Here is a 12,875-nt window from a genome sequence, read left to right on the forward strand (position 1 = left end):
GACTACTGAACTGGTGTGCTGACTACTGAACTGGTGTGCTGACTACTGAACTGGTGTGCTGACTACTGAACTGGTGTGCTGACTACTGAACTGGTGTGCTGACTACTGAACTAGTGTGCTGACTCCCTTACTACTGTGCTGACTAATGAACTGGTGAGCTGACTACTGAACTGGTGTGCTGACTACTGAACTGGTGCGCTGACTACTGAACTGGTGTGCTGACTACTGAACTGGTGTGCTGACTACTGAACTAGTGCGCTGACTACTGAACTGGTGTGCTGACTACTGAACTAGTGTGCTGACTCCCTTACTACTGTGCTGACTAATGAACTGGTGAGCTGACTACTGAACTAGTGTGCTGACTACTGAACTGGTGTGCTGACTACTGAACTAGTGTGCTGACTACTGAACTAGTGTGCTGACTAATGAACTGGTGTGCTGACTACTGAACTAGTGTGCTGACTCCCTTACTACTGTGCTGACTAAAGAACTGGTGAGCTGACTACTGAACTAGTGTGCTGACTACTGAACTGGTGTGCTGACTCCCTTATTACTGTGCTGACTAATGAACTGGTGCGCTGACTACTGAACTAGGGAGCGGACTACTGAACTAGGGTGCTGACAGAGATATTTAGTTAGGACTAATTTTGCTCTGTTCATATTTCTCTCTTAATCTTAAACAGAGAAAGTCCTACTGAAGAGATTAAGATCCTCGTGACACTGATACTGAACTAGTGTGCTGACTACTGAACTAGGGTGCTGACGGAGAGATTTAGTTGGGGCTTATTTTATCTTAAACAAAGAAAGTCCTACTGAAGACCGATATCCTCTTGATACACATACTGAATTAGGGAGCTGACTACTGAACTGGTGCGCTGACTACTGAACTGGTGCGCTGACTACTGAACTGGTGCGCTGACTACTGAACTAGGGAGCGGACTACTGAACTAGGGTGCTGACTACTGAACTGGTGCGCTGACTACTGAACTAGGGAGCAGTCTACTGAACTAGGGTGCTGACAGAGATATTTAGTTGGGGCTTATTTTTGCTCCGTTCATATTTATCTCTATCTTAAACAGAGAAAGTCCTACTGAAGAGACTGAGATCCTTGTGACACTGATACTGAACTAGTGTGCTGACTACTGAACTAGTGTGCTGACTACTGAACTAGGGAGCTGACTAATGAACTGGTGTGCTGACCACTGAACTAGGGAGCTGACTACTGAACTAGAGTGCTGATGGAGAGTTTTAGTTTGGGCTTATTTTGCACTCTCTTCATTGTTCTCTTCATCTTAAACAGAGAAAGTCCTGCTGAAGTGACTGCGATCCTCGTGACACACTGATACTGAACTAGGGAACGGACTACTGAACTAGGGTGCTGACAGAGATATTTAGTTGGGGCTTATTTTTGCTCTGTTCATATTTCTCTCTGTCTGCTACTACTGAACTAGAGAGCTGACGACTGAACTTGTGTGCAGACTACTGAACTAGTGTGTTGCCTACTGAACTAGGGAGCTGATGGAGAGATTTAGTTTGGATTTAATTTGCTCTCTGCTCATTGTTCTCTTCAACTTAAACAGAAAGTCCTGCTGAAGCGATTGAGATCCTCGTGACACACTGATATAAAGATGGCGTTTATTAAAGAGGAGAGTGAAGACTTCAGGATTGAAGAAGTGTTCAGTCTGAAACAAGAAGAGACTGAGGAACAAACAGGTTGGTTTCTTTCGAGATGAACTCACTCATTTGAAAACAGATGTTTGCAGACTGTTATAAAGAGGAGAGGGGATGCCACACAGTGCATCCCTTCTTGATCTGTTGCAATATTTTCAAACAGTTTGAAACAAATAAAATTATCCACCTTAACAGATGCAGGCAATACAGAAGTTAAAAAGAGAAGTGCTGGCACTGGACTGTTTTCAACTCCATCTTTTTTCAATAGCAACCCAGGGGGAAGTGTCAATTGTGATTTCTGTTTTATAATCCTCCTGCCAATAAACAAGGGCCCTCGCATTCGCTGCCCAGTTATAATGCAAAAGGCATGGTAGCCCTAGCCCACCTTTCTCTTTTGTTTTTTGTAAATATATTTTTGATATTCTTTAAGCTTTAAATCCCCAGATGAAAGGCAGGGTTATAGAATCTAATAATAAAATAAAAAGCTTTTGTCCAAAAAAATCAGTACATTTTGAAAGAGATGAAAGAATCTAAGCAGAGACCTTTTTAACAGTGTTTAGAAGGCCTATCATAGACAGGATGAAACCTCCATTTGCTGATGTCTATCTTTAGATCCTCCAATTTCTTAATTAATTTAGGGTTTTTGGGCAGAACAAGTCTTGTCTGTGATTTTGAAATGAAGATTCTGTAGGAACTTCATCATCAAGTTCAGCACTTAAAGACATGAATACACTCTTCTGCCAATTAATTGTACATCCAGAGACTGTACCAAAAGATTTTATAAGATCTAACAGTAAAGGTATCACAGACTCAATAGATGGATGGTTTCTAATACTGATCGTGAGGGGTTCGATCGCAACCGCAAAAGTCGAAGGGCTAAGGGGATCCTTGACATGACCCACGCTGTAATAAAAATGACTTGGATTTTTCTTGATTTGTGAGTACTGCAGAGGCTGGGTGAGCATGTAGTGTTGTAATCCATGACACAAAAAGACTGTCAAACCCACATTCTTCGATAACCTTCAGCATATAAGGCCATTCCAGCTGATCGAAAGCTTTCTCTGCATCTAAACACAGAGCAGTTACTTTAGAACCTTTCTTGTACTTATGGTACATTTATGTTCATTAATCTCCTGACATTAAAAAATGATAATCTATCAGGAACAAAACCAGTTTGATACATATGTATAATAGATGAGAGGTATTTATTTAACCTATTGGCTAATGTGAGCCAACTTTTTAGTATACTTTTTTATATAATTCAATACCAAAACTGTCTGGCCCTGCCGTCTTGCCATTAGGAAAGGACGTTATAGCATCAACAATCTCTGAAATAGTAATGTCAGAGTTTAAGGCCTCACAAGCAACATTACTCAGTTTAGGAAGATTCAAAGGATCCTGCCAATAAGAGATGTCCTCTCTTGCTCTTGATGCCTATAATTGTTTGTAATATACTCTAAAGCGATCATTTATACCTTTAGGAACCACAAGTATGTCCCCTGTTTCTGAGTTAATTTTGTGTATGGCTTAATTAGCTTGTAAACACCTCAGCTGTTGAGCTAGCAATTTATGAGGCTTATCCCCTAACTAAATATTTTTTGTCTTAGCCTTAACAATTGACCCATACCTGTCCAGATAAAATGGTTCTATTCAATGGTTATATTCATACTTTAAGTTAAGAATAGTCTGTAAGATTATTCTTAAGATTATTATAAGATAAGGGCTAGAGGAAATTCTAGAGGGTTCCAACTGAGATAATTTATCTTCTATTTCTGAAAGGCGTCTACGTTTGTCTCGTCTGGCTGAAGACTCAAAAGAGATAATATGACCCCTGATCACAGCCTTAAAAGATTCCCACTAAGTGGAGTCAGTAACTTCAGAATTATCATTGATATCTAAAAATTCTGAGATCTTTTGAGATATAAATTGACAAAATGATACATCAGAAAGTAGCGAGGGATGAAAACGCCAACAATAGGGTTAGTCTTATGGCCAAGATCAAGAACCACTGAAGTCGGAGAGTGGTCAGAAATTAAAATGTTCTGATAATCTAAGGTGATCACGTTTGATATAAGTTTGGAGACGAGCAAAAAATAATCAATTCTAGGAAAAGTTACACAGGAATGTATCAGTCTCCATATATATCAACCAGATTCATGGAGGACTTTAGACCATCAGAACTATGGAGGCAGGTTAAGGCTGACCTGTCCAAAACATTATCAAGCACACAGTTAAAATTGCCACCTACAATAACATGTTATTCAGTAAAATCAGACAATAAATTAAATATTTTAGTAAAGAAAGTAGGGTCATCAAAATTTGGTCCATACACTTTAACTGTAACATGAAATTAATATATAGAACCAGTTACCAAAATATATCGACCATTTGGATCACTACAAGTGGAAACATGTCTAAAAGGAACTATCTTGTGTATTAAGATTGCAACTCCTCTGGCCTTGCTGGAGAATGTGGACTGAAGGATATGACCAGCCCAATAAAATGAAAAAAATAAAAAAATAAACAACACACAAAAAGATCATTACCCCCGACTCCTGTCCCACTTTCCCAAACAAAGTGAGAACATGCATCCCAAAACCTCACTGAGGGGTAGCTGGACCATCAGAGCAGTGAACCTATAGCTAATAATCCCTACAGCTCTCTCTCCAGCCACATTAATAACTTTATGAACAAAAAACAGTCATAAATGTCCCAGTCTGAATTTCTGAATTACTAAGAGTCACATACCAGAGCATATAATGCCAGTAAATGTGATAGAAGATCAAATCGATCAGTCATGTTCCTCATATTCCTCGTATTGCCAGAAGACTATTGGTGGATTCCGCTTCAGTCTCGCCACTCAACTTCACGGCCTGTTCTGCCATTTCTGACGGTTACTGAGCAGAGGATTCATTTAATGCTTTATTCAACTTCTTCCCCCTTTCAACTTTGGGCTCGGTCATTAGACAGCTCTTCAACAAAAAGATTATTACATAAAAGCAATTAAAACAATGACAATTCATTTAAAATATGGAGAGGAAGCTTAGCCTAACACATCTACTCCATTCGGTACTCAATAGCCCCCTCCCCTCCCAAAAAAACGTATTAAATACTGTATAAGTTCCTAAGTTAAAGTGAAATTGTACTACCCAAATTGATTAGATATGTTTAACATGTCCCAGCAAAACCTGTAGCAAAATTATAATTTAAATGTATAGGGATTAATCGTTAACCTTAATGTTGCAAAATAAGTCTATTGCAGTGGCACAGTCACCAGCATAACAAGATGTCAGAAGCAGGATTATAAAATGAATAGATGTTATTATGATCATTTGATAAAATTAAGAGAGCGCGCCATACATCTGAGGTCATTTTATTTTGTAAAATGAATAAAGAACAGAAGATTTGTGCTTTTGTAAAATAAAGCAAACGAACAGATTGCACATTGTCATCCTATTCTTTCCGCAGAAACTAGTGGTCAATGGCGTCACCATTTAGTGACATCATTGAATGCTCTGGGAAAACGTATCGTCAGTGTCAGTCACAGCGCCTATTAATTGCTGTTGTGAATCCAGCAATTATTTAGGTTAATGTTAGGTCGTGACCATGACTCTAGATGCCATTAGAACCTAAAGCCTTCATTTATGTGTCTTTTGTTCTGGTTCGCGGGTTGGACACGAATTTCCACAAATTCAATAACATCTAGGCATCGTTTCTTTTCCTCAAACTTCAGAGTCTAACCCTCTAATTTCGCATGTCTATTTTATTATCTTTCACTTTTAATCACTGTTTTCTCGTTTCTTACTGTGGTAAACATGGGAAGGGAAATTAAAGATTTCATGAATTAAGAATTTGTTCAATTTATTAATTTGTTCCCTTATTTCAGTTAAATCATGGGTTATTTAGGGAACAAAATTAATGAAACATGGACAGTTGCCACAAATTAAGTCAAGGGAACAAATCAACAAGTTGTAGGATAGATAGCCTTTCTATCCTGTGTCCCACAGCCCTGCAAATCACACAATATGAATCAATTATATGATGAAATGATTTCTATTGCTTTCCATGCTGAAGAACTTTTGTGTTGTTTCTATTTGAATGTGCTTTTTAAAGTTTAAATCACATTAAAAGCTTAATTTGTACTTTGTGAATGAATGATGATGCCGTCACCGTCACGTGTTCTTCCTACGTGCCGCACACAACCCAACATTAAATCGGTTAACTGACCATCGACAGCTTTAATCGATTGCATCTCTTATAGACAATTAATCGATCAATCGTTGGCATCCCTAATGTGAATATATTCCAACACGAGTGGCTAAAAATGAATAGTTATCAACATAACTTATATTCAAAATGGTAAGCAAGCGCTGCTTTGTTTACATTTAGGTCCAGATGCTGCTGATGCAAGGAGACAACACCATCGGCTTATGTGGCCGCTAGTTTTTTGAAGTATCCTGGCCTTAAAAGATTTCTTGTTGCTTTTCACATCTTTTGCTTTGTGGCTTTAAACTGTGGTTCACTTGTATTTATCTTTTTTGCTTTAGATCTGCTGGTGCTGAAAGAGGAGAATCAAGATCTGAATGAAATAGAACAGACAGATCAGTATGAGAAACACCATGATTTCAAAACTGGTGAAGAAGACACACAGACTAAAACAGCGTCTGTACGAAAAAGAGCTCAGAAAACCAAATCTAACAGCTCTTTCGCCTGCCATCTCTGTGAGAAAAGTTTTGATGAAATACATCAACTTAAAATGCACATGAGATTTCACACTGGAGAGAGACCATTCCCCTGCCAACAGTGTGGAAAGAGATTCACTCAAAAAGAAGACCTTCAAAGGCACGTGCGAATTCATGCTGGAGAAAAGCCTTACACCTGTGATCAGTGTGGAAAGAGTTTCACTCAAAAAGGACACCTTATGTCACACATGAGAGTTCACACTGGAGAGAAATCTTACACATGTGATCAGTGCGGGAAGAGTTTCACACAGTCATCACACCTTAAGATACACATGAACATCCACACTAGAGAGAAACTGCACACATGTGATCAGTGCGGCAGAACATTTCTGTTGGATTCAGACCTGAAGGATCACCAGAGAGTTCATACAAAGGAGAAGGCACATTCATGTTCTGTGTGTAGAAAGAGTTTTTCACGTCTACATGATTTGAAAGTACATCAGAAAATACACATTGGTGTGAGAAAGTACATGTGCTTTGAGTGTGACAAGACTTTTATTTCAGTGAGCGGTTTAAAACGACACAAAAGGATCCACACTGGAGAGAAACCTTACAAGTTTTTACACTGTAACAAGAGATTCAGTCGGTCAGGAAGTCTGAAATCACATGAAAAGATCCATACTGGAGAGAAATCTTACACATGTGATCAGTGCGGGAAGAGTTTCACACGATCATCACACCTTAAGTCACACATGAACATCCACACTAGAGAGAAACTGCACACATGTGATCAGTGCGGCAGAACATTTCTGTGGGCTTTAAGCCTGAAAAAGCACCTGACAGTTCATACAAAGAAGAATCTACATTCATGTTCTGTGTGTGGAAAGGGTTTTTCGTTACTACAAAGTTTGAAAGAACATGAGAAAAGACACATTGTTGTGAGAAAATACTTGTGCTTTGAGTGTGACAAGACTTTTACTACAGCAAACTCTTTAAAAGTGCACCAGAGGATCCACACTGGAGAGAAACTATACAACTGTTCACACTGCGACAAGAGATTCAGTGTGTCAACATCTCTGAAAAGACATGAGAGGATTCACACTGGAGAGAAACCGTATCTCTGCACTGCATGTGGGAAGTGTTTCAGTCATACAAAAAACATTCACAGTAAGAAGATCTACAAGTCCAATGTTTTCAGCTCTGATGTCGAGCAGTAAAATATCATCTGGATAAACTGTCATTACAAGTGACATGTCAACAAAATATCATCTAATGTTTCACAGTGAATAAAGTTCATCTTCATCTTTTGATCAACTCAAAGTTGGAGCTCCTACCCAGAGAACAAGTCAAAAAGTTGTATTCTTTTATTTCATTTGCTTCATAATTGAAATTTTATCACTGCTTTCTTATGAGTTCAATATTGTTCAATTGTCTTACAATGCACAAGTATCACTTGTAGTTAGCTTTCTCTTTCATGAAGGAAAGTAGAAGTTTTTAAAAACTGGTCTTGTACAGGACACTGAAGAACAGTCTCTGGCACTCTTAAGGGAGATTGAGATTTATGTGTAAGTTTGTTCTTCACTGTTGTTTTTATAAAAAAGTTATTCTTCCAGGAAGTGCAGATGCATAGTATTCAGTCATGTAGCTTTGTAAATAATTCTTCTTTGCTTCTCTTGTAAGTAGGGAAGGTTCGTGAATCTAGTAGGTCACATCTAGTATTACAACAGTTATGAAAGTTACGAAAGACCGTAGTGTTGATCAGCTCTGTCGTGATCGGTTCTGTTTTGGTTTCAGGTTTGGAGAAATTAAGGAAATACACTTACATTTATTATTGCTGCATTAACGTTATAAAGCAAGTATCTTGCCTTACAGTTTCTAAATGCAATAATACTGAAACTTTCACTTTCCAGGCTTCGGGTGTGATAAATAAATGGAAATGACTTTAGTAGCTTAATTGTCTAATAAACTGTTTTATTCCACACATGACTGAGACTGAATGAGTATGAAGGATCAAACCTGCAAAAATTAATTGAATATAAATATAATTGAATAAATAAATAATTTCATATGTAATAAATTTTAATTAAGATTTTTTTTCCTTTATAAAATATTACTTTATTTTATTTACTCATTCTAACATTTATTTTTATTTATTCATTTCTAAATTAATTTTTTTAATCATTTTTCATTGAATTCAGTGATGTCATCTCTGTTCAGTTTAAATAGTGTCTGTGCATTTATTTGCAATCAAGTCAACGATATCGCTGTAGATGAAGTGTCCCCAACTAAGCAAGCCAGAGGCGACAGCGGCAAGGAACCGAAACTCCATCGGTGACAGAATGGAGAAAAAAACCTTGGGAGAAACCAGGCTCAGTTGGGGGGCCAGTTCTCCTCTGACCAGACAAAACCAGTAGTTCAATTCCAGGCTGCAGCAAAGTCAGATTGTGCAGAAGAATCATCTGTTTCCTGTGGTCTTGTCCTGGTGCTCCTCTGAGACAAGGTCTTTACAGGGGATCTGTATCTGGGGCCGGTTTACCTAATTAATGCAGCCTAAAAATCCTTTAACGGATTTGGATATTAAAAGCATATTAGTATGTTATGTGTAAGCCAGGTTAAAGAGATGGGTCTTTAATCTAGATTTGAACTGCAAGAGTGTGTCTGCCTCCCGAACAATGTTAGATAGGTTATTCCAGAGTTTAGGCGCCAAATAGGAAAAGGATCGGCTGCCTGCAGTTGATTTTGATTTTCTAGGTATTATCAAATTGCCTGAGTTTTGCGAACGTATGTCACGGTTGGTAAACTAATGGCAGTTCCTGTGCCATCCTCTCCTGCTGCCAACTCACCATCACCATCCGGACTGCTCACCGTCTCCCCACCATCTTGGATTGTCATCTTCCCAGTATTGTTTTGTACTCTGTTTGTTTTATTTTTTGATTAAATTGTTTAACTCGCACTTGTTTCCAGCTCCTCCTTCACCCAGTTGTCACAGAACGTTCTCACCACCATGGAATCAGCGAGCACCAACACCCTTACAGAATTTATGTACCACATTGTTAAATGCATGGATCAGCAGCAGGAGAGCATCTCTAACACCGGAGGCGCTATCCAAGCGCTGGTTGCACAGGTGTCCAAGCTCACCCGGCAGATCTATCAGCTCACTTCTCCCACTGCGCCCATCGCACCGCCTGCGCCGCCCATCCCCCGGGAGACCCCCGAGGATCACTTCCGGCCAGAGCCGCGACTTCCGGTGCCAGAAAACTACTCCAGTGAGCCAGCTTTCTGCAGAAATGTTCTAAATAAATGTTCCATGCACTTTGCCTTGCAGCCCCGCACCTTCGCCACCGAGGGATCTAAAGTGGCGTTCACGCTCACTCTACTGTCGGGCAAGGCCGCCCTATGGGGGACGGCGGTGTGGGAGAATCAACATCCATGTTGCGCCTCGTTCCACACCCTCTCGGAGGAAATGAGGAGGGTATTCGATCGAGCCATGGCCGGCAGGGAAGCCGCCCACCAGCTCTCGGACTTAGGCGGTGGAGCAATGGGATCGATTCCTGCATGGGTTGTCCGATCATGTTCAAAGGGAAATCTACCTCCTCGAGCTGCCCCCCACACTCAACGGTCTTATTGACTTAGCCTTACGAGTTGATGCCCGGATTAATCGCTGGGTCGTCACAAAAGTCCTACGCGCCACACCATCTCTCCGGACAGGGGGCGCTCGTGTCGAGAGAACGCGGCCGGTCCCGTTGACGACCACGAACCCATGCAGGTGGGTAGAGCTCGGCTGTCCCGGAGGGGGAGGGAACGGTCTGTACTGTGAAGGCTCAGGAAATTCCATCTTCTCCTGCCCGGTAAAAGAGCCAGCCCGGTAGTAAACTTGAGGCTACTATCTGGTGGGATCTCCGCTGGGAATTCCTCAACTACATCATCGACTCTCCTTCCGGTGAAACTGCGGTGGGAGAATCACACTCACGACTGCCACGCCCTTCTGGACTCCGGAGCCGAAGGTAATTTCATCGATTCACTCCTTGCACGTCATCTGAACATTCCTGTCCTGCCTGTGTCTCTTCCCATCCATGTCACCGCTTTCAACGGCTAGGAACTGCCTCATGTCACACACTACACAGAACCCTTTACTCTGCTCACCTCTGGCAATCACTGTGAAACCATATCCTTTTTCCTCATTGACTCCCCTGTAGCTCCCATTGTGTTAGGTCACCCCTGGTTAATAAGACATAATCCACGAGTGGAGTGGGGTTCCAACAGTCACATTGTGGAGTGAAAGTTGTCATGAGTCTTGTCTGGTTTCTGCTTGTCCTGTTGTCCCTGTTTCCGTCTTTCAGAAGGAGAACATGGTAATGCCAAACGTTCCCGCAGAGTATCTGGACCTGAAGGAGGTGTTCAGTAAGTCCCGTGCTGCTTCTCTTCCTCTGCATCGTCCCTACGACTGTGCCATAGACTTAGTGCCAGGTAAGTCTCCGCCTAAAGGTAAATTATACTCTCTATTCCAGAGAGGGAGGCCATGGAGAAAAACATTTCTGATTCCTTGGCATCTGGGTTCATCCGCCCTTCCTCTTCTCCAGTGGGGGCGGGATTCTTTTTTGTGGGTAAGAAGGATGGTTCTCTGTGACCTTGTATTGACTACCGAGAGCTGAACAACATTACGATAAAGAACACCTATCCATTACCACTTATGTCTTCAGCTTTTGAGAGGTTAGAGGGAGCATCCGTATTCACAAAATTGGATTTACATAATGCTTATCATTTGGTCCGCATCAGGAAGGGGGATGAATGGAGAACCGCCTTTAATACCCCCAGAGGGCACTTTGAATACTTGGTGATGCCGTTCGGGCTCTCCAACTCGCCAGGGGTTTTCCAAGCACTCGTTAATGACGTGTTGAGAGATATGGTAGATCAGTTGATATATGTTTACCTGGATGACATACTGATTTTTTCTTCATCTCTCCAGGAACACGTTCAACACGTCAGACGAGTGCTCCAGAGGTTATTTGAGAATGGGCTTTTTGTCAAGGCGGAGAAATGCATATTCCATGCACAGTCTGTTCCCTTCCTAGGGTATATCGTCTCGTCCGAGGGAATACGTATGGAACCTGACAAAGTTAAGGCTGTGATAGATTGGCCATCTCCAGATTCCCGTAAGGCCCTACAGCGGTTTCTGGGGTTCGCCAATTTCTATTGGCGTTTCATTCGCAATTTCAGCCAACTAGCCTCACCTCTGACAGCCTTGACCTGTCCCAGTACTCCGTTCAGGTGATCGGACACAGCTGAGACTGCGTTCACTAACCTCAAAGGCCGCTTCGTTTCGGCTCCCATCCTTGTGGCCCCCGATCCCACACGGCAGTCCGTGGTGGAGGTGGATGCGTCAGAAGTGGGGGTAGGAGCAGTGTTGTCCCAACGTGCTGTCTCGGACGATAAGGTACATCCTTGCGCGTTTTTTGCCATCGATTATCTCCTGCTGAACGCAATTATGACATTGGTAACAGAGAGTTTGTTGGCCGTCAAATTAGCTTTAGAGGAGTGGCGTCACTGGCTGGAAGGCTCAGGGGTACCTTTCATTGTTTGGACCGATCATAAGAATTTAGAATACATTAGAACTGCCTAAAGACTCAATTCTCAATTTATCGTACCACCCGGGATCCAAAAATGTCAAACCCGATTCTTTATCACGTCTTTTTGATCCCTCCGCCCGCCCAGTGACTCCCGAGTGTATTTTACCTGAGAAATTAATGGTCTCAGCACTCGTATGGGAGGTCGAGTCGAAGGTCAAGACGGCCTTACAAGGGGTAACGCCTCTGTCCGGTTGTCCACCGAACCGCTTATTTGTGCCGGAGAAGTTAAGGTCCGAAGTCGTCCAGTGGGGTCACTGCTCTAACATGGCTTGTCACCCAGGGATAAGTCTAACTAATGGGTTGGTTAAACAATGATTCTGGTGGCCACGTATGGCTCGTGACGTCCGCGATTTTGTTTTGGCTTGCTCAGTTTGCGCCAGTGGTAAGTCATCTAACCGACCTCCTGATGGGCTCCTCCAACCGCTGTCTGTCCCTTCGAGACCCTGGTCCCACACTGACTAGATTTTGTTACCGCCCTCCCGCCCTCTAATGGCATGACGACCGTAGTGGACCGGTTCTCGAAGGCGGCACATTTCATTCCCTTACCCAAATTACCTACAGCCAAGAAGACAGCGGTCACTGTCCTAGATCACGTCTTTCAGCTTCATGGCCTCCCGGTAGACGTGGTTTCTGACAGGGGATCTCAATTTATATCCAAATTTTGGAATGAGATTTTTAAATTGCCAGGAGCATCAGTTAGCTTGTCTTTGGGTTATCATCCCAAAAGTAACGGACAATCTGAGCGAGCCAACCGAGATTTAGAGAGGGCGTTGCGATGTTTGGTTTCCAAGAATCCTTCTTCCTGGAGTCAACAACTCTCTATGGTGGAGTACATTCACAGTTCATTACCAGTGTCAGCTACGGGCCTTTCTCCGTTTCAGTGCAGTTTAGGTTA

The 12,875-nt window shown here is 41.9% G+C and overlaps 1 protein-coding gene across 1 annotated transcript; it reads left to right on the plus strand.

The window, feature by feature from the left end:
- The first annotated feature begins 1,580 nt into the window (after window positions 1-1,580).
- On the plus strand, window positions 1,581-7,586 carry LOC132153643 (gastrula zinc finger protein XlCGF52.1-like). Its single transcript, XM_059562698.1, has 3 exons — window positions 1,581-1,713; window positions 6,219-7,415; window positions 7,552-7,586. The coding sequence occupies exons 1-3, from the start codon at window positions 1,629-1,631 to the stop codon at window positions 7,584-7,586; spliced, it is 1,317 nt and encodes a 438-aa protein (XP_059418681.1). The 5' UTR covers window positions 1,581-1,628.
- The last annotated feature ends 5,289 nt before the right edge of the window (window positions 7,587-12,875 follow it).

Source organism: Carassius carassius, chromosome 1 (genome assembly GCF_963082965.1).
Source record: "Carassius carassius chromosome 1, fCarCar2.1, whole genome shotgun sequence".
Classification (NCBI taxonomy): domain Eukaryota; kingdom Metazoa; phylum Chordata; class Actinopteri; order Cypriniformes; family Cyprinidae; genus Carassius; species Carassius carassius.